General features: G+C 42.4%; 2 protein-coding genes across 2 annotated transcripts; one reads left to right on the top strand and one right to left on the bottom strand.

Annotated features, from left to right (window-relative positions):
* The first annotated feature begins 13,205 nt into the window (after positions 1–13,205).
* LOC109760197 (glucan endo-1,3-beta-glucosidase, acidic isoform) lies at positions 13,206–14,429 on the top strand. The gene has a single exon (XM_020319038.3). The coding sequence runs from the start codon at positions 13,256–13,258 to the stop codon at positions 14,294–14,296; it is 1,041 nt and encodes a 346-aa protein (XP_020174627.1). The 5' UTR covers positions 13,206–13,255; the 3' UTR covers positions 14,297–14,429.
* Positions 14,430–15,424: 995 nt separating this feature from the next.
* Positions 15,425–25,183, bottom strand: LOC109760200 (pantothenate kinase 2). Its single transcript, XM_020319039.4, has 22 exons — positions 24,582–25,183; positions 23,970–24,182; positions 23,331–23,386; positions 22,785–22,901; positions 22,470–22,589; positions 22,314–22,408; positions 22,149–22,242; positions 21,847–21,978; positions 21,061–21,173; positions 20,718–20,910; positions 19,601–19,812; positions 19,080–19,121; positions 18,943–18,991; positions 18,089–18,171; positions 17,774–17,890; positions 17,629–17,692; positions 17,168–17,314; positions 16,901–17,047; positions 16,443–16,526; positions 16,150–16,344; positions 15,970–16,041; positions 15,425–15,720 (listed from the first exon to the last, which is right to left on the bottom strand). The coding sequence occupies exons 1-22, from the start codon at positions 24,835–24,837 to the stop codon at positions 15,631–15,633; spliced, it is 2,691 nt and encodes an 896-aa protein (XP_020174628.1). The 5' UTR covers positions 24,838–25,183; the 3' UTR covers positions 15,425–15,630.
* Positions 25,184–25,469: the final 286 nt, after the last annotated feature.

The raw sequence follows: 25,469 nt of genomic DNA, 5'->3' as shown, positions 1-25,469 counted from the left end.
GACTTTGGAGTGACTCTTTGTTGCATGTTGAGGGATAGTTATATGATCCAATTATGTTATTATTGTTGAGAGAACTTGCACTAGTGAAAGTATGAACCCTAGGCCTTGTTTCCTAGCATTGCAATACCGTTTGTGCTCACTTTTACCATTAGTTACCTTGCTGTTTTTATATTTTCAGATTACAAAAACCTTTATCTACCATCCATATTGCACTTGTATCACCATCTCTTCGCCGAACTAGTGCACCTATACAATTTACCATTGTATTGGGTGTGTTGGGGACACAAGAGACTCTTTGTTATTTTTTGTTGCAGGGTTGCTTGAGAGAGACCATCTTCATCCTACGCCTCCCACGGATTGATAAACCTTAGGTCATCCACTTGAGGGAAATTTGCTACTGTCCTACAAACCTCTGCACTTGGAGGCCCAAAAACGTCTACAAGAAGAAGGTTGTGTAGTAGACATCAGTCCTCAACATCACCAAGGTCACCGCGGCTGATCTTATAGCGCAATGCACCGCATACCGGGCATGCATTCAAATCCTAGTACTCACCGCGGTAGAGGATGCAGTCATTAGGGCATGCATGTATCTTCTGCACCTCTAATCCTAGAGGGCAGACAACCTTCTTTGCTTCATACGTATTGTCGGGCAATTCGTTGTCCTTTGGAAGCATCTTCTTTGACATTATCAGCAACTTTTCAAATCCCTTGTCAGATACACCATTCTCTGCCTTCCATTGCAGCAATTTCAGTGTGGTGCCCAACTTTTTCTTGTCATCTTCACAATTTGGGTACAACAATTTCTTGTGATCCTCTAACATGCGCTGCAACTTCAGCTTCTCCTTTTCACTTGCGCAGTTTCTCTTTGCATCCGCAATGGCCCGACCAAGATGAATAGCAGGCTCATCCGATGCCTCTTCTTCAGCTTCTTCCCGCATTGCCGGCTCAGCTTCTTCCCCCATTGTTGTACCATCATATTCAGGGAACCCATGGCCAGGATACTTTTGTCATCCTCTTCTTCTTCATTCTCTTCCATTAGGACCCCTCTTTCTCCGTGCTTGGTCCAACAGTTATAGCCGGACATGAAACCGGACTCAAACAGGTGGACGTGATTGATTCTTGAGTTAGAGTAATTGTGATCATTCTTACAGACAGCATATGGACAACACATAAAACCATCTGCCCGCTTGTTTGCCTCAGCCGCAAGCAGAAAAGTATGCACACCATTAATGAAATGGGGAGAGCATCGATCATCGTACATCCATTGCCGGCTCATCTTCATTACACAACACTGAAAAGACCAAATTAATACAAGTTCTCACATAAAGTTCATACACACTTATTCTCATAAAACAACATACACACTATCTAGCTAAAGCATTTAAATGCAACAACAAAGGCGATCAAGATCGCAACTAAGGTAACAATTGATCCAACAACATAATGATACCAAGCCTCCCTATCAATGGCATATTTTCTAATCTTTCTAATCTTCAAGCGCATTGCATCCATCTTGATCTTGTGATCATCAACGACATCGGCAACATACAACTCCAGTTTCATCTTCTCTTCTTCAATTCTTTTCAATTTTTCTTTCAAATACTCATTTTCTTTTTCAACTAAATTTAACTTCTCGACAAGAGGGTCGGTTGCAATTTTCGGTTCACATGCCTCCTAGATAAAAATATCTATGTCAACTTGATGGGCATAATTTGTCATAGACACGAAATGCAACAAATAGTTATAAAAGAGAATATACCACATCCGAATCATAAACCCGACGAGGGCCGACGGGGACGGATATCAAAACCATGCCACTATGTATAACAAACAACGTAACGCTAAGAAAATTATACAAGTAACTATCTAAATCACACAAACATGTTTTTTAAAGGATAAGGACAAGAGGCTCGCCAAGGTGGTGCCGGCGAAGGGACGGTGCGGGCGATCGACGGTGGTTAGGACGGGACGGGAAGGTGCTACCTCTTGAGCACTGCGTTGGTTTTCCCTTGAAGAGGAAAGGGTGATGCAGTAAAGTAGCGTAAGTATTTCCCTCAGTTTTTGAGAACCAAGGTATCAATCCAGTAGGAGGCCACGCCCAAGTCCCTTGCACCTACACAAACAAATAAAAACCTCGCAACCAACGCAATAAAGGGGTTGTCAATCCCTTCACGGTCACTTACGAAAGTGAGATCTGATAGATATGATAAGATAATATTTTTGGTATTTTATGATAAAGAATAAAAGTAAAGATTGCAAAATAAACGGTGCCAGAAATAACTTGTTGACGGGAGATTAATATGATGGAAAATAGACCCGGGGGCCATAGGTTTCACTAGTGGCTTCTCTCAAGAGCATAAGTATTACGGTGGGTGAACAAATTACTGTTGAGCAATTGATAGAATTGAGCATAGTTATGAGAATATCTAGGTATGATCATGTATATAGGCATCACGTCCGCGACAAGAAGACCGACTCCTGACTGCATCTACTACTATTACTCCACACATCGACCGCTATCCAGCATGCATCTAGAGTATTAAGTCAAAAGAACAGAGTAACGCTTTAAGTAAGATGACATGATGTAGAGGGATAAACTCATGCAATATGATATAAACCCCATCTTGTTATCCTCGATGGCAACAATACAATACGTGCCTTGCTGCCCCTACTGTCACTGGGAAAGGACACCGCAAGATTGAACCCAAAGCTAAGCACTTCTCCCATTGCAAGAAAGATCAATCTAGTAGGCCAAACCAAACTGATAATTCAAAGAGACTTGCAAAGATAACCAATCATACATAAAAGAATTCAGAGGAGATTCGAATATTGTTCATAGAGAAACTTGATCATAAACCCACAATTCATCGGTCTCAACAAACACACCGCAAAAGAAGATTACATTGAATAGATCTCCATGAGAATCGTGGAGAACTTTGTATTGAGATCCAAAAAGAGAGAAGAAGCCATCTAGCTAATAACTATGGACCCGAAGGTCTGAGGTAAACTACTCACACATCATCGAAGAGGCTTTGGTGTTGATGTAGAAGCCCTCTGTGATCAATGCCCCCTCCGGCAGGACGCCGGAAAAGGCCCCAAGATGGGATCTCACGGGTACAGAAGGTTGCGGCGGTGGAATTAGGTTTTCGTGGATGCTTCTATTGGTTTGGGGGTACGTAGGTATATATAGGAGGAAGAAGTACGTCAGTGGAGCAACATGGGCCCCACGAGGGTGGAGGGCGCGCCCGGGGGGGGTAGGCGCGCCCCCTACCTCGTGCCCTCCTGGTTGATGTCTTGACGTAGGGTCCAAGTCCTCTGGATCACGTTTGTTCCGAAAATCACGTTCCCAAAGGTTTCATTCCGTTTGGACTCCGTTTGATACTCTTTTTCTGCGAAACTCTGAAATAGGCAAAAAAACAGCAATTTGGACTGGGCCTCCGGTTAATAGGTTAGTCCCAAAAATAATATAAAAGTGTATAACAAAGCCCATTAATCATCCAAAACAGAATATAATATAGCATGAAGCAATCAAAAATTATAGATACGTTGGAGACGTATCAAGCATCCCCAAGCTTAATTCCTGCTCGTCCTCGAGTAGGTAAATGATAAAAAACAGAATTTTTGATGCAGAATGCTACTTGGCATAATTTTTTTAATGTAACCCTCTTAATTGTGGTATGAATATTCAGATCCGAAAGATTCAAGATAAACGTTTGATATTGACATAAAAGCAATAATACTTCAAGCATACTTACTAAGCAGTTATGTCTTCTCAAAATAACATGGCCAAAGAAAGTTCATCCCTACAAAATCATATAGTTTATTCATGCTCCATCTTCGTCACACAAGAATGCTCTCATCATGCACAACCCCGCTGACAAGCCAAGCAATTGTTTCATACTTTAGTAATCTCAAACTTCTTCAACCTTCACGCAATACATGAGCGTGAGCCATGGATATAGCACTATGGGTGGAATAGAATATAATGATGGGGGTTATGTGGAGAAGACAAAAAAGGAGAAAGTCTCACATCAACGCGGCTAATCAACGGGCTATGGAGATGCCCATCGATTGATGTCAATGTAAGGAGTAGGGATTGCCATGCAACGGATGCACTAGAGCTATAAATGCATGAAAGCTCAACAAAAGAAAGTAAGTGGGTGTGCATCCAACTTGCTTGCTCACGAAGACCTAGGGCATTTGAGGAAGCCCGTTGTTGGAATATACAAGCCAAGTTCTATAATGAAAAATTCCCACTAGTATATGAAAGTGAAAAAACAAGAGACTCTCTATCATGAAAATCATGGTGCTACTTTGAAGCACAAGTGCGGAAAAAGGATAGTAGCATTGTCCCTTTTTATTTTCTTTTTTTTTGGCCCTTCTTTTTTTTTGCCTTTCTTCTTTTTTTTGGGACAATGCTCTATGAATGATCATCATCACACTTCTATTTATTTACAACTCAATGATTACAACTCGATACTAGAACAAAGTATGACTCTATATGAATTCCTCCAGCGGTATACCGGGATAACAATGAATCAAGAGTGACGTGTATGAAAAATTATGAACAGTGGCTTTGCCACAAATACGATGTCAACTACATGATCATGCAAAGCAATATGACAATGATGAACGTGTCATGATAAACGGAACGGTGGAAAGTTGCATGGCAATATATCTCGGAATGGCTATGGAAATGCCATAATAGGTAGGTATGATGGCTGTTTTGAGGAAGATATAAAGAGGTTTATGTGTGAAAGAGCGTATCATATCACGGGGTTTGGATGCACCGGCGAAGTTTGCCCCAACTCTCAATGTGAGAAAGGGCAATGCACGGTACCGAAGAGGGTAGCAATGATGGAAGGGTAAGAGTACGTATAATCCATGGACTCAACATTAGTCATAAAGAACTCACATACTTATTGCAAAAATCTACAAGTCATCAAAAACCAAGCACTACGCGCATGCTCCTAGGGGGATAGATTGGTAGGAAAAGACCATCGCTCGTCACCGACCGCCACTCATAAGGAAGACAATCAAAGAATACCTCATGTTTCAAATTTGTTACATAACGTTTACCATACGTGCATGCTACAGGACTTGCAAACTTCAACACAAGTATTTCTCAATTTCACAACTACTCAAATAGCACAACTTTAATATCACTACCTCCATATCTCAAAACAATCATCAATCATCAAACTTCTCTTAGTATTCAGCACACTCATAAGAAAGTTTTTTACTAGTTTTGAATACTTAGCATTTTAGGATTAATTTCCCAATTTAAGCAAATTACCATGCTGTTTAAGACTCTCAAAATAATATAAGTGAAGCATGAGAGAATAATAGTTTCTATAAAACAAAACCACCGCCGTGCTCTAAAAGATATAAGTGAAGCACTAGAGCAAAAACTATATAGCTCCAAAGATATAAGTGAAGCACATAGAGTATTCTAATAAATTCCGAATCATGTGTGTCTCTCTCAAAAGGTGTGTACAGCAAAGATGATTGTGGTAAACTAAAAAGCAAAGACTCAAATCATACAAGACGCTCCAAGCAAAACACATATCATGTGGTGAATAAAAATATAGCTCCAAGTAAAGTTACCGATGGAAGTAGACGAAAGAGGGGATGCCTTCCGGGGCATCCCCAAGTTTGGCTTTTTGGTGTCCTTCTATTATCTTGGGGTGCCATGGGAATCCCCAAGCTTAGGCTCTTGCCACTCCTTGTTCCATAATCCATCAAATCTTTTACCCAAAACTTGAAAACTTGACAACACAAAACTTAACAGAAAATCTTGTGAGCTCTGTTAGCGAAAGAAAACAAAACACCACTTCAAGGTACTGTAATGAACTCATTCTTTATTTATATTGGTGTTAAACCTACTGTATTCCAACTTCTCTATGGTTTATAAACTATTTTACTAGACATAGATTCATCAAAATAAGCAAACAACACACGAAAAAAGAATCTGTCAAAAACAGAACAGTCTGTAGTAATCTGTAACTAACGCAAACTTCTGGAACTCAAAAAATTTAGCAAAAATAGGACGACCTAGACAATTTTTTTATTGATCAGCAGCAATTGGAATCAATATTTTATCACGTTCTGATGATTTTTAACAATTGTTTTCGTGAACAGAAAGTTTCTGGAATTTTCAGCAAGATCAAATAACTATCATCCAAGAAGATCCTATAGGTTTAACTTGGAACAAACACTAATTAAAACATAAAAACACATCTAACCAGAGGCTAGATCAAAGATTTATTCCTAAACAGAAGCAAAAAAAACTAAAAATAAAATTGGGTTGCCTCCCAACAAGCGCTATCGTTTAACGCCCCTAGCTAGGCATAAAAGCAAGGATAGATCTAGGTATTGCCATCTTTGGTAGGCAATCCATAAGTGGCTCTCATAATAGATTCATATGGTAATTTTATTTTCTTTCTAGGAAAGTGTTCCATGCCTTTCTGTAATGGAAATTGGAATCTAATATTCCCTTCCTTCATATCAATAATTGCACCAATCGTTCTAAGGAAAGGTCTACCAAGAATAATAGGACATGAAGGATTGCAATCTATATCAAGAACAATAAAATCTATGGGCACATAGTTCCTATTTGTAACAATAAGAACATCATTGATTCTTCCCATAGGTTTCTTGATGGTGGAATCCGCAAGGTGCAAGTTTAAAGAGCAATCCTCAAAATCACGAAAACCTAGCAAATCACATAAAGTTTTTGGAATCGTGGAAACACTAGCACCCAAATCACACAAAGCATAGCATTCATGATCTTTAATTTTAATTTTAATAGTAGGTTCCCACTCATCATAAAGTTTTCTAGGGATAGAAACTTCCAACTCAAGTTTTTCTTCATAAGATTGCATCAAAGCATCAACGATATGTTTAGTAAAAGCTTTATTTTGACTATAAGCATGAGGAGAATTTAGCACAGATTGCAACAAGGAAATACCATCTATCAAAGAGCAATTATCATAATTAAATTCCTTGAAATCCAAAATATTGGGTTCATTAATATCTAGAGTTTTGATCTCTGCAATCCCACTTTTACCAATTTTAGCATCAAGATGTAGCAACTCAGAATATTTGGAACGCCTTCTAGGTAAAGGTGGATCATATTCAGTCCCATCATTATCAAGATTCATATTGGAAAACAAAGATTTAATAGGGGACACATCAATAACTTTTAGATCTTCATCTTGATTTTCATAGAAATTAGAAGAACACGCTTTCACAAAGCAATCTTTCTTAGCACGCATCCTAGCGGTTCTTTCTTTGCACTCATAAATGGAAATTCTCATGGCTTTGAGAGACTCATTGATATCATGCTTAGGTGGAATAGATCTAAGTTTCAAAGAATCAACTTCAAGAGAAATTCTATCAACGTTCCTAGCCAATTCATCAACTTTAAGCAATTTTTCTTCAAGCAAAGCATTGAAATTCTTTTGCGAATTCATAAATTCTTTAACACTAGTCTCAAATTCAGAGGGCATCTTATTATAATTTCCATAATAATTGTTGTAGGAATTACCATAATTATTGGAGGAATTACTATGATACGGCCTAGGATTAAAGTTTCCTCTATACGCGTCCAAAATTATTCCTACCAACAAAATTCACATCCATAGATTCGTTATTATTCTCAATCAAAGTAGACAAAGGCATATCATTAGGATCAGAAGAAACACTTTTATTAGCAAATAATTTCATAAGTTCATCCATCTTTCCACTCAAACATTAATTTCTTCTATCGCATGCACTTTCTTATTAGTAGATCTTTCAGTGTGCCATTGAGAATAATTAACCATAATATTATCTAGGAGTTTAGTAGCTTCTCCTAAAGTGATTTCCATAAAAGTACCTCCCGCAGCTGAATCTAAAAGATTTCTAGAAGCAAAATTCAATCCGGCATAAAAAATTTGTATAATCATCCAAAGATTTAAACCATGTGTAGGGCAATTATGTATCATCAATTTCATCCTCTCCCAAGCTTGTGCAACATTTTCAGGATCAAGTTGCTTAAAATTCATAATATCGTTTCTAAGAGAGATGATCTTAGCGGGAGGAAAATACTTAGAGATAAAAGCATCTTTGCACTTATTCCAAGAATCAATACTATTTTTAGGCAAAGACAAAAACCAAGCTTTAGCACGATCTCTAAGCGAAAAAGGGAATAGCTTCAATTAAACAATATCATTGTCCACATCTTTCTTCTTTTGCATATCACACAAATCAACGAAGCTATTTAGATGGGTAGCGGCATCTTCACTAGGAAGGCCGGCGAATTGATCTTTCATGACAAGATTCAACAAAGCAGCATTAATTTCACAAGATTCAGTATCGGCAAGAGGAGCAATCGGAGTGCTAAGAAAATCATTGTTGTTGATATTGGTAAAGTCACACAATTTAGTATTATCTTGAGCCATCGTGACAAGCAAGCAATCCAACACACGAGCAAACAAGAAGCAAGCGTAAAAGAGACAAACGGAAAAGAGAGGGCGAATAAAACGGCAAGGGTGAAGTGGGGGAGAGGAAAACGAGAGGCAAATGGCAAATAATGTAATGCGGGAGATAAGAGTTTGTGATGGGTACTTGGTATGTTGACTTTTGCGTAGACTCCCTGGCAACGGCACCAGAAATCCTTCTTGCTACCTCTTGACCACTGCGTTGGTTTTGTTGAAGAGGAAATGGTGATGCATTAAAGTAGCATAAGTATTTCCCTCAGTTTTTGAGAACCAAGGTATCAATCCAGTAGGAGGCCACGCCCAAGTCCCTCGCACCTACACAAACAAATAAAAACCTTGTAACCAACGCAATAAAGGGGTTGTCAATCCCTTCGCGGTCACTTACGAAAGTGAGATCTGATAGATATGATAAGATAATATTTTTGGTATTTTTATGATAAAGATTAAAAGTAAAGATTGCAAAATAAACGGTGCCAGAAATAACTTGTTGACGGGAGATTAATATGATGGAAAATAGACCCGGGGGCCATAGGTTTCACTAGTGGCTTCTCTCAACAGCATAAATATTACGGTGGGTGAACAAATTACTGTTGAGCAATTGATAGAATTGAGCATAGTTATGAGAATATCTAGGTATGATCATGTATATAGGCATCACGTCCGCGACAAGTAGACCGACTCCTGCCTGCATCTACTACTATTACTCCACACATCGACCGCTATCCAGCATGCATCTAGAGTATTAAGTTCAAAAGAACAGAGTAACGCTTTAAGTAAGATGGCATGATGTAGAGGGATAAACTCATGCAATATGATATAAACCCCATCTTGTTATCCTCGATGGCAACAATACAATACGTGCCTTGCTGCCCCTACTGTCACTGGGAAAGGACACCGCAAGATTGAACCCAAAGCTAAGCACTTCTCCCATTGCAAGAAAGATCAATCTAGTAGGCCAAACCAAACTGATAATTCGAAGAGACTTGCAAAGATAACCAATCATACATAAAAGAATTCAGATGAGATTCAAATATTGTTCATAGATAAACTTGATCATAAACCCACAATTCATCGGTCTCAACAAACACACCGCAAAAGAAGATTACATCGAATAGATCTCCACGAGAATCATGGAGAACTTTGTATTGAGATCCAAAAAGAGAGAAGAAGCCATCTAGCTAATAACTATGGACCCGAAGGTCTGAGGTAAACTACTCACACATCATCGGAGAGGCTTTGGTGTTGATGTAGAAGCCCTCCGTGATCAATGCCCCCTCCGGCAGGACGCCGGAAAAGGCCCCAAGATGGGTCTCACGGGTACAAAAGGTTGCGGCGGTGGAATTAGGTTTTCGTGGATGCTTCTGTTGGTTTGGGGGTACGTAGGTATATATAGGAGGAAGAAGTACGTCAGTGGAGCAACGTGGGCCCCACGAGGGTGGAGGGCGCGCCCAGGGGGTAGGCGCGCCCCCCTACCTCGTGCCCTCCTGGTTGATGTCTTGACGTAGGGTCCAAGTCCTCTGGATCACGTTTGTTCCGAAAATCACGTTCCCGAAGGTTTCATTCCGTTTGGACTCCGTTTGATATTATTTTTCAACGAAACTCTGAAATAGGCAAAAAACAGCAATTTGGGCCTCCGGTTAATAGGTCAGTCCCAAAAATAATATAAAAGTGTATAACAAAGCCCATTAATCATCCAAAACAGAATATAATATAGCATGAAGCAATCACAAATTATAGATACGTTGGAGACGTATCAGAAGGCACTAAGTAAACCACACGTACATATGAAAACTAAGAAGTTAATTTGAGCTCAAATTGCATATAAATCAAATAAACTACCACATATAATTACTCCCAAACTAAAACCCATAAATCACTATACTTATAGAGCATTGCAAGAGCTAATCTAGCAATGAGAGATGAAAGGACAAAGTTGGTAACCTTTGTGAACACTTGGATGGATGGGGGGCCTTCAAATCTTGACAAATTTTGACAAAAATGAAGGATGAGCTCGAGCAAAGGGGAAGAACAGAGGAGAGGAATGAAATGGGAAAACAGATAGAAATGGGCTCGGGCTCGACGAAGGGTTTATATGGAGGCACATTTAGTCCCGGTTGGTTATACAAACCGGGACTAAAGGTACACCTCTAGTACCGGTTCGTGACACGAACCGGGACTAAATGTGCTCGTGGGGCCCCAGCCTGACACCAGCATGCCACCACCCCTTTAGTCCCGGTTCGTGTCACGAACCGGTACTAGAGGTTTGATAACCCACAAGTATAGGGGATCGCAACAGTTTTCGAGGGTAGAGTATTCAACCCAAATTTATTGATTCGACACAAGGGGAGCCAAAGAATATTCTCAAGTATTAGCAGTTGAGTTGTCAATTCAACCACACCTGGATAACTTATTATCTGCAGCAAAGTATTTAGTAGCAAAGTAGTATGAAAGTAACGGTAACAGTGGCAAAAGTAACAGTAGCAGTTTTGTAGTAATTGTAACAGTGGCAACGGGAAAGTAACTAAGCAAAGATCAATATGTGAAAACCTCGTAGGCAATGGATCATGGATAATTATGTCGGATGCGGTTCATCATGTAATAGTTATAACATAGGGTGACACAGAACTAGCTCCAATTCATCAATGTAATGTGGGCATGTATTCCGAATATAGTCATATGTGCTTATGGAAAAGAACTTGCATGACATCTTTTGTCCTACCCTCCCGTGGCAGCGGGGTCCTATTGGAAACTAAGGGATATTAAGGCCTCCTTTTAATAGAGTACCGGACCAAAGCATTAACACATAGTGAATACATGAACTCCTCAAACTACGGTCATCACCGGGAGTGGTCCCGATTATTGTCACTTCGGGGTTGCCGAATCATAACACATAGTAGGTGACTATTGACTTGCAAGATAGGATAAAAAACTCACATATATTCATGAAAACATAATAGGTTCAGATCTGAAATCATGGCACTCGGGCCCTAGTGACAAGCATTAAGCATAGCAAAGTCATAGCAACATCAATCTCAGAACATAGTGGATACTAGGGATCAAACCCTAACAAAACTAACTCGATTACATGATAAATCTCATCCAACCCATCACCGTCTAGCAAGCCTATGATGGAATTACTCACGCACGGCGGTGAGCATCATGAAATTGGTGATGGAGGGTGGTTGATGATGACGACGGCGACGGATTCCCCTCTCCGGAGCCCTGAACGGACTCCAGATCAGCCCTCCTGAGAGAGTTTAGGGCTTGGCGGTGGCTCCATATCGTAAAACACGATGAATCCTTCTCCCTGATTATTTTCTCCCCGAACGTGAATATATGGAGTTGGAGTTGAGGTCGATGGAGCATCAGGGGGCCCACGAGGCAGGGGGCGCGCCCCCCACCCTCGTGGACAGGGTGTGGGCCCCTTGGTCTTGATTCTTTCGCCAGTATTTTTTATAAATTCCAAAAATATTCTCCGTGAAGTTTCAGGTCATTCCGAGAACTTTTATTTCTGCACAAAAATAACACCATGGCAATTCTGCTGAAAACAGCGTCAGTCCAGGTTAATTCCATTCAAATCATGCAAGTTAGAGTCCAAAACAAGGGCAAAAGTATTTGGAAAAGTAGATACGATGGAGACGTATCAAGGTTCAACATGAACCGAGACTAATGATGCCAGCTCCCCTAGCCGTTGGAACCGGGACTGATGGTCACATTAGTACCGGTCCGTTTCCAAACCGGGACTAATGGGGCTCACGTAAAGTCGTTTTTTCTACTAGTGCAGGTTACATCGATTCGATTCTCCTGTCTAACAAGTAACTAAAAAAGATTTTCACCTGCTTTATAGATAAAGCAACGATCGTTCAAACCGACACATACAACTCGACGCCAGACCAAACACACCCAAGACCGGATACAATGGGCTGAAGGTCAGCTACAACACCCCAAACCACTCAAAGCAAACTACAAGAAAGCCCCACTTGAAGTCATCGGAGCCCTCCACCGTGACAGAGTCATCATAGAGATGAGCCGCGCCCGACGAGCCGAGGACTCCCAGACGGCGCCTTCAGAAAGGTAACAACGCCGGAGCGCTGCCACCACCCGATCCAAAGGTTCAAGGTTTTCACCCGGAGCAAGACGAGGGACAGAGAGTCACCGCGAATTATGTGATATTACGATCTGAATTGATTGGAATGATTCTACAATTACAATTAGTAGAATGTGCTTATCGTTATGATAAAACGATTCGTGATTGAACCGTATTGCCATAATAATTCCGATCCAATTCAAAATCGTGATTCGGACAACCTTGTTGCAGACCATAGAGGGTAACACTGCCAAGACGGCAGCTCGCTCTGCTCTGCTGACACCTCGTCTGGCAATGCATCTCCTCCATCCTCGCTCACCGCCGGCAGTCTTGTGGGGTGCAATAGTGGCGGCTCCAGCAACATCGGCGGGGTGCCACATGGACCAACGTGTCCTCCTCCAGGCCAGGACAGCACCAAATCGTTTGATGTGCAGCTCGATCGCCATTCAAAAGCCAACGGCTATAATATGCTCTAACGGCTACCCGTCCAATCGATCGTACCGCCCCGGCAACCGTCAAAAGCAACTCAGATCAGATTCGCGCCAACGTCCCCACCCAGGCCTGCACCAACGTACTACGTGACCCCCCTCCTGCCATTCTTGGCAACACAAGCTCTATATAACCGACGAGGGAAGAGTCCAACACTCCAAACACAAACACCGACGAATCGTAACGTACGCGTACAATGGCCACGCTGCGTTTCGGCTGCGTCCTCCTCGCTGCCCTGGCCACGCTCCTCGCCGCGGCGGCTGGCGGCGACCCGGGGAAGATCGGGGTGTGCCACGGCCGCGTGGGCGGCAACCTCCCCGCGCCGGAGGCGGCCGCGGCGCTGCTGAGGAGTAACGGGATCACCAAGGCGCGGCTCTTCCTCCCCGACCCGGCCGTGCTCCCGGCCTTCGCCGCGGCCGGCATCGACCTCACGGTCGGCGTGCCCAACGAGAACCTCACCTTCCTCTCCGCGGCCGGGCCCGAGGGCGCGCTCCAGTGGCTGCGGTCCAACGGACTCGCTGCGGGCCCCGTTGCCGGCCGGCTCCGCTACCTCGCCGTCGGCAACGAGGTGCTCTACAACAACCAGTTCTACGCGCCGCACCTGGTGCCGGCCATGCGGAACCTGCACGCCGCACTGGCCTCCCTGGGGCTCGACGGCGCCGTCAAGGTCTCCTCCGCGCACGCCTCGTCAGTGCTCGCGTCCTCCTACCCGCCCTCGGCCGGCGCGTTCGACGCCGCCCAGATGGACGTGCTCCGGCCCATGCTGCGGCTCCTGGCCGACACCGGCGCGCCATTCATGCTCAACGCCTACCCGTTCATCAGCCACGTGGGCGACCCGGCCAACGTGCCGCTCGCCTACGCGCTCGGCGCCTCCGACGAGCCCGTGGTGCGCGACGGCGCGCTGGCGTACGCGGGCCTGTTCGACGCGACGGTGGACGCGGTGGTGGCGGCGCTCGAGCGGGAGGGCTTCGGCGGCGTGCCCGTGGCGGTGACCGAGACCGGGTGGCCCACCGCGGGGCACCCGGCCGCGACGCCGGAGAACGCGGCGGCGTACAACGGGAGGATGGCGGAGCGGGCGGCGCGGGGCGTCGGCACGCCGCGCCGGCCAGGGGCGCCCGTGGAGGTTTTCCTGTTCGACCTCTACGACGAGGACGGCAAGACCGGCGCCGAGTTCGAGCGTCACTTCGGCATCTTCAGGGCCGACGGCGTCAAGGCCTACAACATCAACTTTGCTTAGTACTAGTAGAGCTGCTTGTATGGAGATGATCTGCACGTTGTTGATCTGTGGATCAACTGGCCGATATGCTAGCGTGATCTGTCCATGTATCTCCCGTTATGTTAATTTCTACGACTTGAACTTTATGATTTCATATGCATTCTCCTGTTGATCATGATCTCACAATGCTGAAGAAACTTACACTGAATCCTCACTGTTCATTCTAAAAAATGTTGTTCTCTATAACTCTTTAGTACTATGTTGCAACGCCCTGGCTGGTACAGCACCATCTTAGGGAAATTACTCAGAGGACACTACTTTGACTAAGTCCATCTATGTTGTCACAACATAGCTGATCTCAAGTCCGAGTGAAGGAGGAGGATTGTGATAGGCTTGACGAGCCAACGTTAAAACTCAGTCACTGCTTGACGAGCCAACGTCAAAACTTAGCCACTCTTATGAAGATGAAACGCAGGGGCGGTGGTACCTCAGAAGGATACCTTTCGAAATTTGGGGTCAATGCTACATAAGGATGTCGATATCAATGAAGATGTGAGCCATCGAATCAAAACCGGATGGATGAAGTGCCGCCAACCTTCTGACATTATTTGTGACAAGAGAGTGCCGTAAAAGTTAAAAGGAAAGGAAGGTTCTATAGGACGGCGATTTGTGCTGTGGCAGAGTGTTAGCCGACTAAAATGCATCATGTTCAATAATTAGGTGCAACGGAGATGCGCATGTTATGATAAATCCGAAATGATGATATACATAATAGAGTTGGGGTAGAACCGATTGAAGAAAAACTTCATTTGAGATGGTTTGGGTACATACAGCACATGCCTTTAAAAGTTCCAGTGGTCAAGGTATACTATGCTAATAATGAGAAGAGAGGTTAAGGTAGACCAAACTTAGACCAAACTTGATATAAGAAACGTCCCTAAAAAGATAACTGAAGGACTGGTATAACACCACAGACCTAGCCATGGAGAGGGCGCATGAAAGTTAGCTATCCACACCAAAACCATGAGTTTGTCTCGACATCTTACGGGTTTCAGCTCTAGTGTACCCCTAACTTGTTTGGGACTAAAGCGTTTATTTTAGTTGTTGACACTACATAGACTGTGAAGAGTATTTGCTACAGCATGCAAGTAGAAACAAATCTTCAGTTCTTGCAGTATAAATCGTTTTTTTAGCTTATATGCCATGTGCCAGCACACGAGTTTTCATGGTCAGTGAGTACAACATAACACTGTCTAAACCTTTGGTGCTGCTGTGCTAGAATCACAATGGTTTCATGGTTCTTGAGTACAGCACAACACCATCTATAGCAATCTCTCCGCGGGTCTTCTGGACTGTCACGAAACAGGTTCAAATTTGCAGATGCAGTCGTATATGTTTCCGTTGAAAAGCTTCTCTGCCAACCTCTGGTTCTTCACCATCGCAAGCTGCACATATAGTCAGTTTGGTAAGCTCAGGATTGAGTACAATATAACACTGTCTAAAGCTTCAGCGCGATGCTCTTGTTAGCTCGACGATATTTACAGAGTGGATATAAATCTCCAGCAGAGCGCAGTGCAAAGATGGTTCACTTGAATAGTAGCACTAGAGTCAAGTTATACTGCCATTTAGTATGAGCACAAGGATCAAGTTTGTCATCATACATCAAACAAATCAGCACTGTAGAAAAGAAGTACCTTCAGAGCGTCACACTTGAAACGGGCATTCAGGTTGGTATGCAGTGACCGCCCCATGCCCTCTAAGATCAACTGCATAACATTCATAGCCAAAACCAACAAATGAAACAACTCTCCAGTTGATTATTGCACAAAAGAAAATACATTCAGCTCAAAGAGCTACATACAAAGCCTTCTTACCAGATCAGCGTCCTTGGCAGCAGCTGCAAGCTCCGAGCTAACCTGCCGGAAGTCAATGCATGGACTGCCACATCCATTCTCCACGACCATTAGTGGCACCGACGCCGGTTCATCCTTGGTATCACCTTGGATGCCAGCCATAGCATCGACTATCAGTCCGCCTGCTTCTGCAGCTTTCCGAAGGATACCACAGTGCTGCGACACATAACAACCAATAAAGCAGAAGCCAGATGCATCAGTAGATAAAACAGCTAGGATGGCCAAGGAGAACAAAATTTCCGTTCACTTTGTACCTTTGCAGCTTCAGCTACAATTTCTGGAAGTTCATTAGCCGTAATATCGTTCAAAGCCGGCAACGAATTTGCAACCAGAACTACCTGCAGAATCAGTATTTGGTTACCAGCTTATGCTGAGTGTCTGAGTAGCAGTTGAAAGAGTAATCATTGAATGGTTATTTCACAACGTTGCTGAAACTGCGAAAGTCATCTTTCTATCAGTTCCGGCATTCAGTCTTTCAGTCTGGGTGATGCAAATAAAATAAAATTTCCAGATCTGGCACTCAGTCCATATTTTCCATTAAGGACAACACTACAGCATGCAAATTACACACTATAGCATGCAATATACTGCTTGTCCCCGGCCCATGATTCAATCTCTTGAAACAGCAGGACGTTTGTTCTTTTCAATTCAAACTATAATGTGGGGCAAACCTAGCAAAATGTGTTCTTATTTTCATACTCTCAATTTATACCTCAACTCCACGGCGTAGAAATTCTCGTGCTAAAGGAAGCATTCCAAGGACCACATCAGCACCTGCATTATCAACCGAAATAAGTGCTCTTTTGTATGGCTGATCTTTCTTAAGCATTCTGCTTTTGAACGTATCAAAGTCATCAATCTGAAACAAAAGATACCATCATTACGATTATCTGGTCATGTATTAGTATAACTCGTAAAATATAATTTGGGTAACTCATGCATTGCAATAACATTTGAATTTGAGACTTGGAATACTTGCCCGCCAAGGACGTTGCATCTTCTTGCGGCTCATGCGATAAATTTCTATTATAGTTCCTTGGTTGTAAAGGTCCACGCAAGCTTTAGACCCCCAATCAAATATGTTCGCAGCAAGAACACCTTCAATTAGCGCAAGCAATCTATCTTCCTGAAAACATCGAGCAAAAAAATAAAACTTAGACGAATTCATAATTCTAGAGATGAAACTGAGTGTAGATTGCTGAACTACCGGCCAGCAGCATGTGGCCGTCACAGAAGCATGCAAGCAAAAAAATCAATATAAAACTGTTTACCGTGGCACTGGCAGGTGGGGCCAGAACAGATCTGCTTCTCAGTTACACAATGTGTGGCAGTTTATGAAATTGTTATTATTTTTTTTGCTGTGAGATTAACCAAAATTCTCACTTTTTTTTTATCTACGCGCTGTGCCAATGGATAAAGAAGGGAAACATTCTCTCATACCTCATCCATACTATCAAGTTCCATGAGTAGATCAGGTAAAACAGCCAGTGAAGCTTCATTTTCCCTTCATGCAGAAAGCATCAAACAATTTAAGTAGCCAGAGTAGAGATATTTACTGAGAACCATGAAGAGATTATGAACTAACCTTTGCTTGATACTAACATATGCATCGAAAAATTGAAATTCTCTCAAACATTCTTCTCTCAACTCCAACAGGTTGGCTAAACCGAACTTCCCATAAGCAGCAGGCTCCTCAGTCAACCTAAACTTTAACACATAAGGCAACAGAGCGATAACGTGCAATGCAGTTTACACTAGGGCTGTTTGGTCAAAGCCCTAGAGTAAGCTAAGTATGTCAAAAAAACTGGCTAAGTTGTGGCCAAGAAAAATGACACCGCAAGTGTGGCAAGCCATAGTTGTGGCAGCCAAACACCAGTGGCATGCAACTACAATTGTGTACCTTGCCAAATGAGCAGAAAAGGCATGCGCAAACGCATCTCCCCGCCGTTTCGCGTCATCAGTCCCACCTTCACTGGCAACCGCCTGCAAACAGTATGCAGTGTTTAGTCACCGAGATACTTTTCAAGTTTACACGTACACTTAAATTCATTGCTATACCAATTTAACGCCGATAGAACTGTGAATCTAGGAGCTAGCATAGATAACAGAATCACTAGTAATTTAAATGTTAATAGTAGTGGCTCCACGATAATTTAGCTAAGTACCAAGTGTTGAGTCTGTTGTATTGGTCATTTGGTTTTTACCCACCCTTAATTAACTGGGTTGTATTCTTCTTAAGCTTCTGCGTCGATTTTGGAAGAAAAAAAACCATAGTGCTTAACAAGAACAGTGTTTTTAGTGGAATATATATGTGGATGGAGTGCCTGCTTAGTAATTAATTTAAATAGTTAGCATGACTTGGTGGTAACTGGTAAAGTAGAACAATGATATTTTAAACAGGAAATTAATCTTATACTCCCTCCGTCCCAAAATAAGTGTCGCTGATTTAGTACAACTTTGTACTAAATCAGCGACACTTATTTTGGGATGGAGGAAGTAGACATGAAGGCCTATCTCTAAGCCTTAACAGACTTTGCCGGCCTCTCCTTGGACTTGTGGCAATGGCTAGTGGCTACAATGCTGGCCCCCATGACACATGGTTGCAGGCTGACAGACTTATTTATGGACCCAGACAGGTCCCCAGTTATCAATTGACGTATAAATATTCAGATAATCTATTGTTATCACAATGTCATGCAGTGAAACAAAATTTAGATGTATACAGGGAGGATATCTGCGAGAAGTGGAACATACCTTCTCCACAAGATCTGGCAGATGATCTGACAAAATGGTGAACCAGTACCTAGCATGGAAAATCTCAGATACCACCAAAGGAATCATAAGAATGCAGTTCTTATAATGTATTCATAGACAAGGGAAAGGAAAAATACTTGAATTCGTCATGGTCGAGATCGATTGTGTTTGGTTCATACCTGCAGTACAGACTGCATATTACAACATGAACACGATGTATAGTTGCGTTGCACATGATAGCATCTGTTCTTTCACTATCAAGCTTACATACAGTGTCCATACATAACAAGGACTCTACTCCATCAGTGAACAGAAAGGGCGCATGTCGGGGGGGAGGGGGGGAGGATCTTGGTTATATGCTGAAGGGTCACAGTTACTTATTGCCCCATAGATAAAGAAAAATGATTCACAATGTAGTGATTAGTTTTATGTAACTGTAAGCTTTGGAGGCAAGCATCGACTCATAACTTCTCAATTTGTAGGGAAATGGAAGTGGAGCTCCAACTTCCACACTGAATTTGTTATAATAGTTTGACTTCACTTGGTCTTCTTTGGGTCCAAAAAACGGATTCAACTACCTAGCCTGGCCCGAGCCCCTTTGATGTTCCAAAAAATTATTAGACATGGTAGAGATGAGAGATAAATAGTTGTGGCTTACGTCTTTGGGTCTTCCAACAATGGGAAGACATCCAATGAGGGTACAAGATGGAGAACACCAACATTTAGAGCTGCACTTGCATCAGACCGCAAAATGTCACCCTTGGAAGTAGGCCTTTCAAAACCTCCCATGCCTGTCGTAGCAGGAGCTCCCATGGGTACAGGTGCTGTAATCTGAGTACCCTTCTGCACAAACTTCTCCATCCATGATATCTGACAAGTAGAGTTCCATATCAAAATTTATTGATCTTGCAATTCAAAAAGAACGATATTTAATAGCTAAAATGTTGAATAGTTTAAAATTTCAAATGTTAGCCATGTGCCAAAGAATAGAACATGGTGACGACAAAACATGACTCATTCCAGCAGCTATTCTAATAGAGGACAAGGCTGAAGGCTTTGAGTGACTTGTTTGGGGGGTTGGTGCGTGCACATGTGTCTTTAGTTAGATGGAGGTGGTCTCCACAAAAACAGTGTAATATTTGTGAAGCAAAAATTTAATTTCTGGTTCCAGTGTTCTGCCTGAATTCAACAAATCTTACCGACCGTGAAAGAGATTCATATTGTGGGTTTAACTTTAGGTTGGGCAATTTGAAAGACCAGGAAGTCTTTATGTTCTGAAAAGAAAAGGATAAATCTATAACGGGCATGGTTTGCTTTTTTGTGTGTTTTGTACTACTGGCAAGGTATGCTAATGGGAGATCTCCAGGATGCTTCCCGTGAGAAGCAACTTGACTGCAACAGATTGTGAGTCGCCTGGGTGAAAAACATCAGGGACTTGGGGTGCTGACAGTTGAAGAGGCTGATCAGATTCCAGTGGCGTGACAACATTCTATCCACTGATCAGCTTTCGGTGGCTTAGTTTGACTGAATTAGCTGAGTTGTGAGGCTGACCATTAATTATGTGTAGGGTATGTTTCCAAAGGTTGCAAATCAGTCTAGGTGTGCTGTTGTTAGCATGGATAATCATGTACTCTATTATACTCTATTGTTAATGCAAAAATGAGTAAGGTTCTCCCTCGTAAAAAATCAATAACGATACAGATTGTTATGCTCTGCAGAATAACCAAAACAACATAATCATAAAGATAACGATAATAAGAAATAGATGTCCTTGCCTTCTCGTTGAGATCCCCCAGAGGAGGCCCGTGAATCTTCCCACCAACATATGGAGCACCCATTGGAAAACGCTCAACCAAGTGATGTGCACTCAAGTCATCAAGACCATGCTTCTCGTAACTCATAAACGCGCCAAGTGCTCCTAGAAAACCCTCATGACGCAGAAACATGGCTTTTGCTTCTCCTTTTGACCTTATCAAAACAATAGTGTATGTTTGTTTCAGGAACATACTATTGAAATACAATATGGGGGCAGTATTATTTAATTATTGTCAAAATTAACTACATGTCTACTTTAGTACCGTAACACATCCAAAACTAAAATGATTTCAGGATGTTTACCAGAAATGTACTGCAAAAGAAATGGTGTCCATGGTGTAAGCATGGCCACGAATGAAGAATCCACCAAAAAATATCCTCTTGAGTCCATATCGAAGTGCATTAAGATAGGAGATCTACAAAAGGGAAGAAAATGAGTCCACTAAAATGTGCAATATTGCATGCACCATCATAAACTGGTACTGGACAGTGGACACCCAGTTTCTCCTTAGACCTAGTGTCTAGTATTAAACACAGATGAATTTTGGAGATTTTGGCTATATGTACTTTCTAATGAGATATGTTCAGCCGTAAGCTCCCAGAGAAACCATCGCTGTTAGCTTACAACAACTAACACAAAATATCTGAGTTCACCGAACAGCATGCTAACTGGCAGTCAACCTTTGAGTAACCTAATACATAGTTTATCACTGCCATCTGATATCATATTTTGCAGTGTCAGCTTCTGGGCTCTTTCTGTTTTCAAATCCACAAGTACTAATGAATAATTGCGTACATTTTTACCAATATCGCTAGATAACAAAACAAGCTGAAACTCATTATTTTGTTTCTTTTCACAGAAGAATGCTACTGTTCAGTGTTGGACACTTGGGTTTCTGAATAAATCAAGTAGAACACAGCTCTATGTTCAGATAAGCTTCCAAGCTTCATTGTATGGATCGCTTGCTCAAACTTTTGAAGTCAACAAACGTTGTCAGGTTTGAATCTCTAAATACTTTGAAGCAACAATGTCTGAAGTTCAAAATACTATGTCAATAACTACTCAGCGTTTCTGTATCAACAAGATACCTGGCCAATATTATATGAAATCATCCGTAAGAGGGAGAGTGAAATATCCTCGGGTCTATAATCAGATAGCTCCTTGTTATCTGAAATTGTCTTCCCAAAGCTAGAGGCAATTGTTGACGCCGAAAGGCCAATCTGCAAGACACCATAAGCATTAGTGCATTGCATAACAAGAATGAGGGACTTTGACACGGTACATGTTATCCACTAATACCACTTGCAACTGGAAAATTTCATAATGCATACAAAATCCAATGTGCACATTATGATAATAAAGTGAAACAACTAATAATATTAATAGTTACCTTGGAGTAGTCCAGACCACCATATATATCTCCTACAAGCATGTCAATGGTGCTGTTGTCTCCACGTTGGCTCAGCTCTAGTAACTCGTCGAAACTGAAACAAATTCAAGATTTCAAACTTCTATGGAGGAACACATGATATCGATGAACAGACAAAAATAGCACCTCTTGCACTCTGTCATTAACCTCCCCAATCCCCAGTATGTACCGCCACCAACGTTTGTTCCACTTACTCGTTGAAACTTCCCATGCCCATCAACCTTTGAAGAAGAACAATTAGCAAAGATCCAATGAGGGGAAAAGGGTCAACCTTAAAGTTACCTTGATTATGCTGACACCAGATCCAACATTAACTAGAAGGTAAGGAAACAGATCGTTCTGATCAATTTGCACGTACTCCTTTTGGCCATCCATGTGTGTAAAGGCTTCATGGCGTATAGCCTGGCAAAAAACAAAGTCTTACTAACTTGCACGTAATTTGACTTTCTGAATGCGACCACCCTATGAGATGTGTTCAATAACACTTTAGTGGCACAAACATTTTGAACAATCCATTATAAACACCATGTACAATATGGAATTGCATAGTAGGATGCAGCCAAAATAGTGATATTGCAATTTAGAAATAATGAAAACCTTAAGCAGAAAATTTGCTCCAGCTACAAGACAGTCCATTTCATCTTCCTTCTCAAGACTGACTCCCAATCTTTCCTTAAAAAGATCAGCATACTTGAATGCTCCACCACCTGTTGCCTTTCCAGAAAATATCATAATCAGTAAAAAAGTAGAATTTTAACTTCTAATGTTACATATCATGAAAAGGAAGAGCGGTGCAACATCAAAACTTTCCTTCTATATAGTACGAGTACAACCATTTGCTAATACTTCCGTTCAAAAGTTTATTACTGTGAGAGGAAAGGAAATTTCATAATAATTTACTACTAGACCATCTATGGCGTTATGTGCTAGATGCCTGTTTTCTATTAAAAAAGAAGTGGCATGTGCCGGAACAAATATGGGTCTTATTCACCAAAACCACCAAAACTAACCATTTGTTCAAATTAGGAAGCACACATTGCAAACCAAAATGTCAATCGTCCTGATAACAAGCACTAGGTAACTTTTCACGCATACAAACCAATTTTCAATAAATGTCAATGATGTTATCTCATTAGTTGTTACCTTGATTACAATGTTATCAGGCTGAGCTCCTGAGCGCCATGAAGGTGAATCAACTCCTGCAGCATAAAACTACAACTCAATGCGAGAGCAAGGGGAGATAAAAGTTAAAAAAAAAAAAAAACAGTAAAACCACATGAAACATAGTGATGGGAGGCTGGGAGCAATTAAGAGATTATAGAATTTAGTTTAAGCTCATGTATATATGCATCAAATTTGACATATGGTACATTTCAAAATGGATAGAATTCAATGAGGAATGCAAGGTAAGAACACGAAACGCACAAACTTGAGCATGACATCAGAATAAAGATATAAAATATGAAACGAACATGTCAGCACATCCAATTAGAAAAAACATAGTACTGAGAAATAAAGAAAAATACACCCAAGCCACCCTCAAAATTATTAGCATGTTATAATAACTTGAATAACTACCAATATATATACTGTCACTATGTTTATAAGAGAGTGTTATTTTCCTTTGTTTTACAACAAAACTATATATCATCCTAACATGATGTGATTATACTGAACAGAATATATGAAAAACCCACAGCGTACAGGATTTGAATTGTTTTCTATCAAAATATCAATGCAGCAATTCGTATTAGAAACGAAGTAGTGCTAAAATTAGCATACCACCCCGGTGTAGTTGTTTGGAAGAAATAAAGTCCAAGCATTCGTTTAGCTTCCCAGTCTCAAACTTGACAAAATGGAGCCTCCCTCCAAGAACCGGGTAACTCCTCCTGGCACCGGTAAATATCTCAAGCCTTCTCTTGGTGGATAGCTTGCGTTTATCCTCGGTGGGCTGATCCGCATGCCGTGAGAAGTACACCAACTTTATAAGAGAGCCTAGAGAGGAAAGCATACAGTTCAGTTGCTAAACAAATAGTATGTAGCTCTCATTCAGACTGATGGCCAGAAAACAATGTGGTGAACAAAAACACAAAAGCCAAATGCAGGCAATTAATGGAAGTAATTAGCAAGAGCACGCATAAGGCTATTTTCACAAGGATCAGTACCAAGTAGCACGACAATCCCAAGTCGGAGAGCCAGCATCAGCCACTTGCATTTCATCTTTCATGCACTATTACGACCCATCTTTAGTTATTTATTTACTGAAAAGTGGAAAACTAGCTAGCATCCTTCTTCATGCGCTGCCTCCACACTCCACAGTAACCACCACACTCAGCACGCTTATGCGGCGAATTTGAGCAGGAGAGGCGCGGAGGCAAGGTCCGTATGACGTACCGCCGATGTCGAGGGCGAGGTGGGAGATGTCGTCGGACTGGTTGGGCAGCAGGATGGTGGGGTTGCGGTCCTCGAGGGTGCCGTGGATGGCGGCGCCGCTGAGGTCGAGCTGCGGGCGCGAGCCGGAGCGGTTCATGGTGGTGGTGGTGGCCGACGAGGCCGCCGGCGCCTTCCCCTTGGCCTCCGCCTCCGCCTCCTCCTCGAGCGTCACGTCCTCGGGGATGCGGGGCTCGCTGCCGCTATTATTGGCCGCCATTCCAGGCCAGTGGATTGGATGTAGGAGGGAGGGGATGGATGAGTGCCGCCACCAACCGCCCACCTGCCTGCCGGCTACTGCTTTGGGGGGATCGAAAATCGCCAAGCAGCGCGGGACAAAACCGGAATCGATCGATCGATCGATCGATCTCAAGGGGAATTCTCGACTCGATTTGTGTGGGGAGCACGCTGCAGGTTGGGGATGGATCGGGAATCGGCTGGGTCCTCGCTCGCGGCGTGCGTCACTGGGTGCGTGGCTGGGTGGACTCGTGGTCCCGGACTGCGGGCACTATGGCTCGCGTGCAGCCGTGCGCGTGGAAAGTCCAGGGGATCTCGGTGCAAAAAGCACACGGACGCCAGGTCCAACCTGTAAAAAACAGTCTCTAGGTGATGCTCCGCATATCATGTAGGACCAGATATCAGAAAATATAGGTTAATATGATGTAGTAGAATCCGAGGCGGGTGTTTGGGGAAAAAAATATGGTCTGATACATAAAGCTGAAAATGTTAAAGTGAATAGTAGCAATGCATGTGTAGTGAGAGTCCACGTTTTATTCTTTGTAAGAAGGGTGAGCTCTTTTTCCTTAGTCTCGAGGGACACGGATAGGAGCTCACAATCCTTAGAGAGAGAAG

Source organism: Aegilops tauschii, chromosome 5 (assembly GCF_002575655.3).
Source record: "Aegilops tauschii subsp. strangulata cultivar AL8/78 chromosome 5, Aet v6.0, whole genome shotgun sequence".
Taxonomy (NCBI): domain Eukaryota; kingdom Viridiplantae; phylum Streptophyta; class Magnoliopsida; order Poales; family Poaceae; genus Aegilops; species Aegilops tauschii.
The sequence above is the reverse complement of the archived record's forward strand: the minus strand, read 5'-3'. Positions and strand labels throughout refer to the sequence as shown.

What these genes read in the sequence shown, in the direction of transcription:
- LOC109760197 (XM_020319038.3), top strand. Translation starts at nt 13,256, where the DNA reads ATGGCCACGCTGCGTTTCGGCTGCGTCCTCCTCGCTGCCCTGGCCACG.
- LOC109760200 (XM_020319039.4), bottom strand. Translation starts at nt 24,837, where the DNA reads ATGGCGGCCAATAATAGCGGCAGCGAGCCCCGCATCCCCGAGGACGTG. An exon ending in TCTTTTGCAGTACATTTCTG is followed by an intron (nt 20,911 to 21,060) that starts GTAAACATCCTG and finishes TGTTTTGATAAG; the next exon opens with GTCAAAAGGAGAAGCAAAAG. An exon ending in CTGCCAAGGACGCTGATCTG is followed by an intron (nt 16,042 to 16,149) that starts GTAAGAAGGCTT and finishes AATGTTATGCAG; the next exon opens with TTGATCTTAGAGGGCATGGG.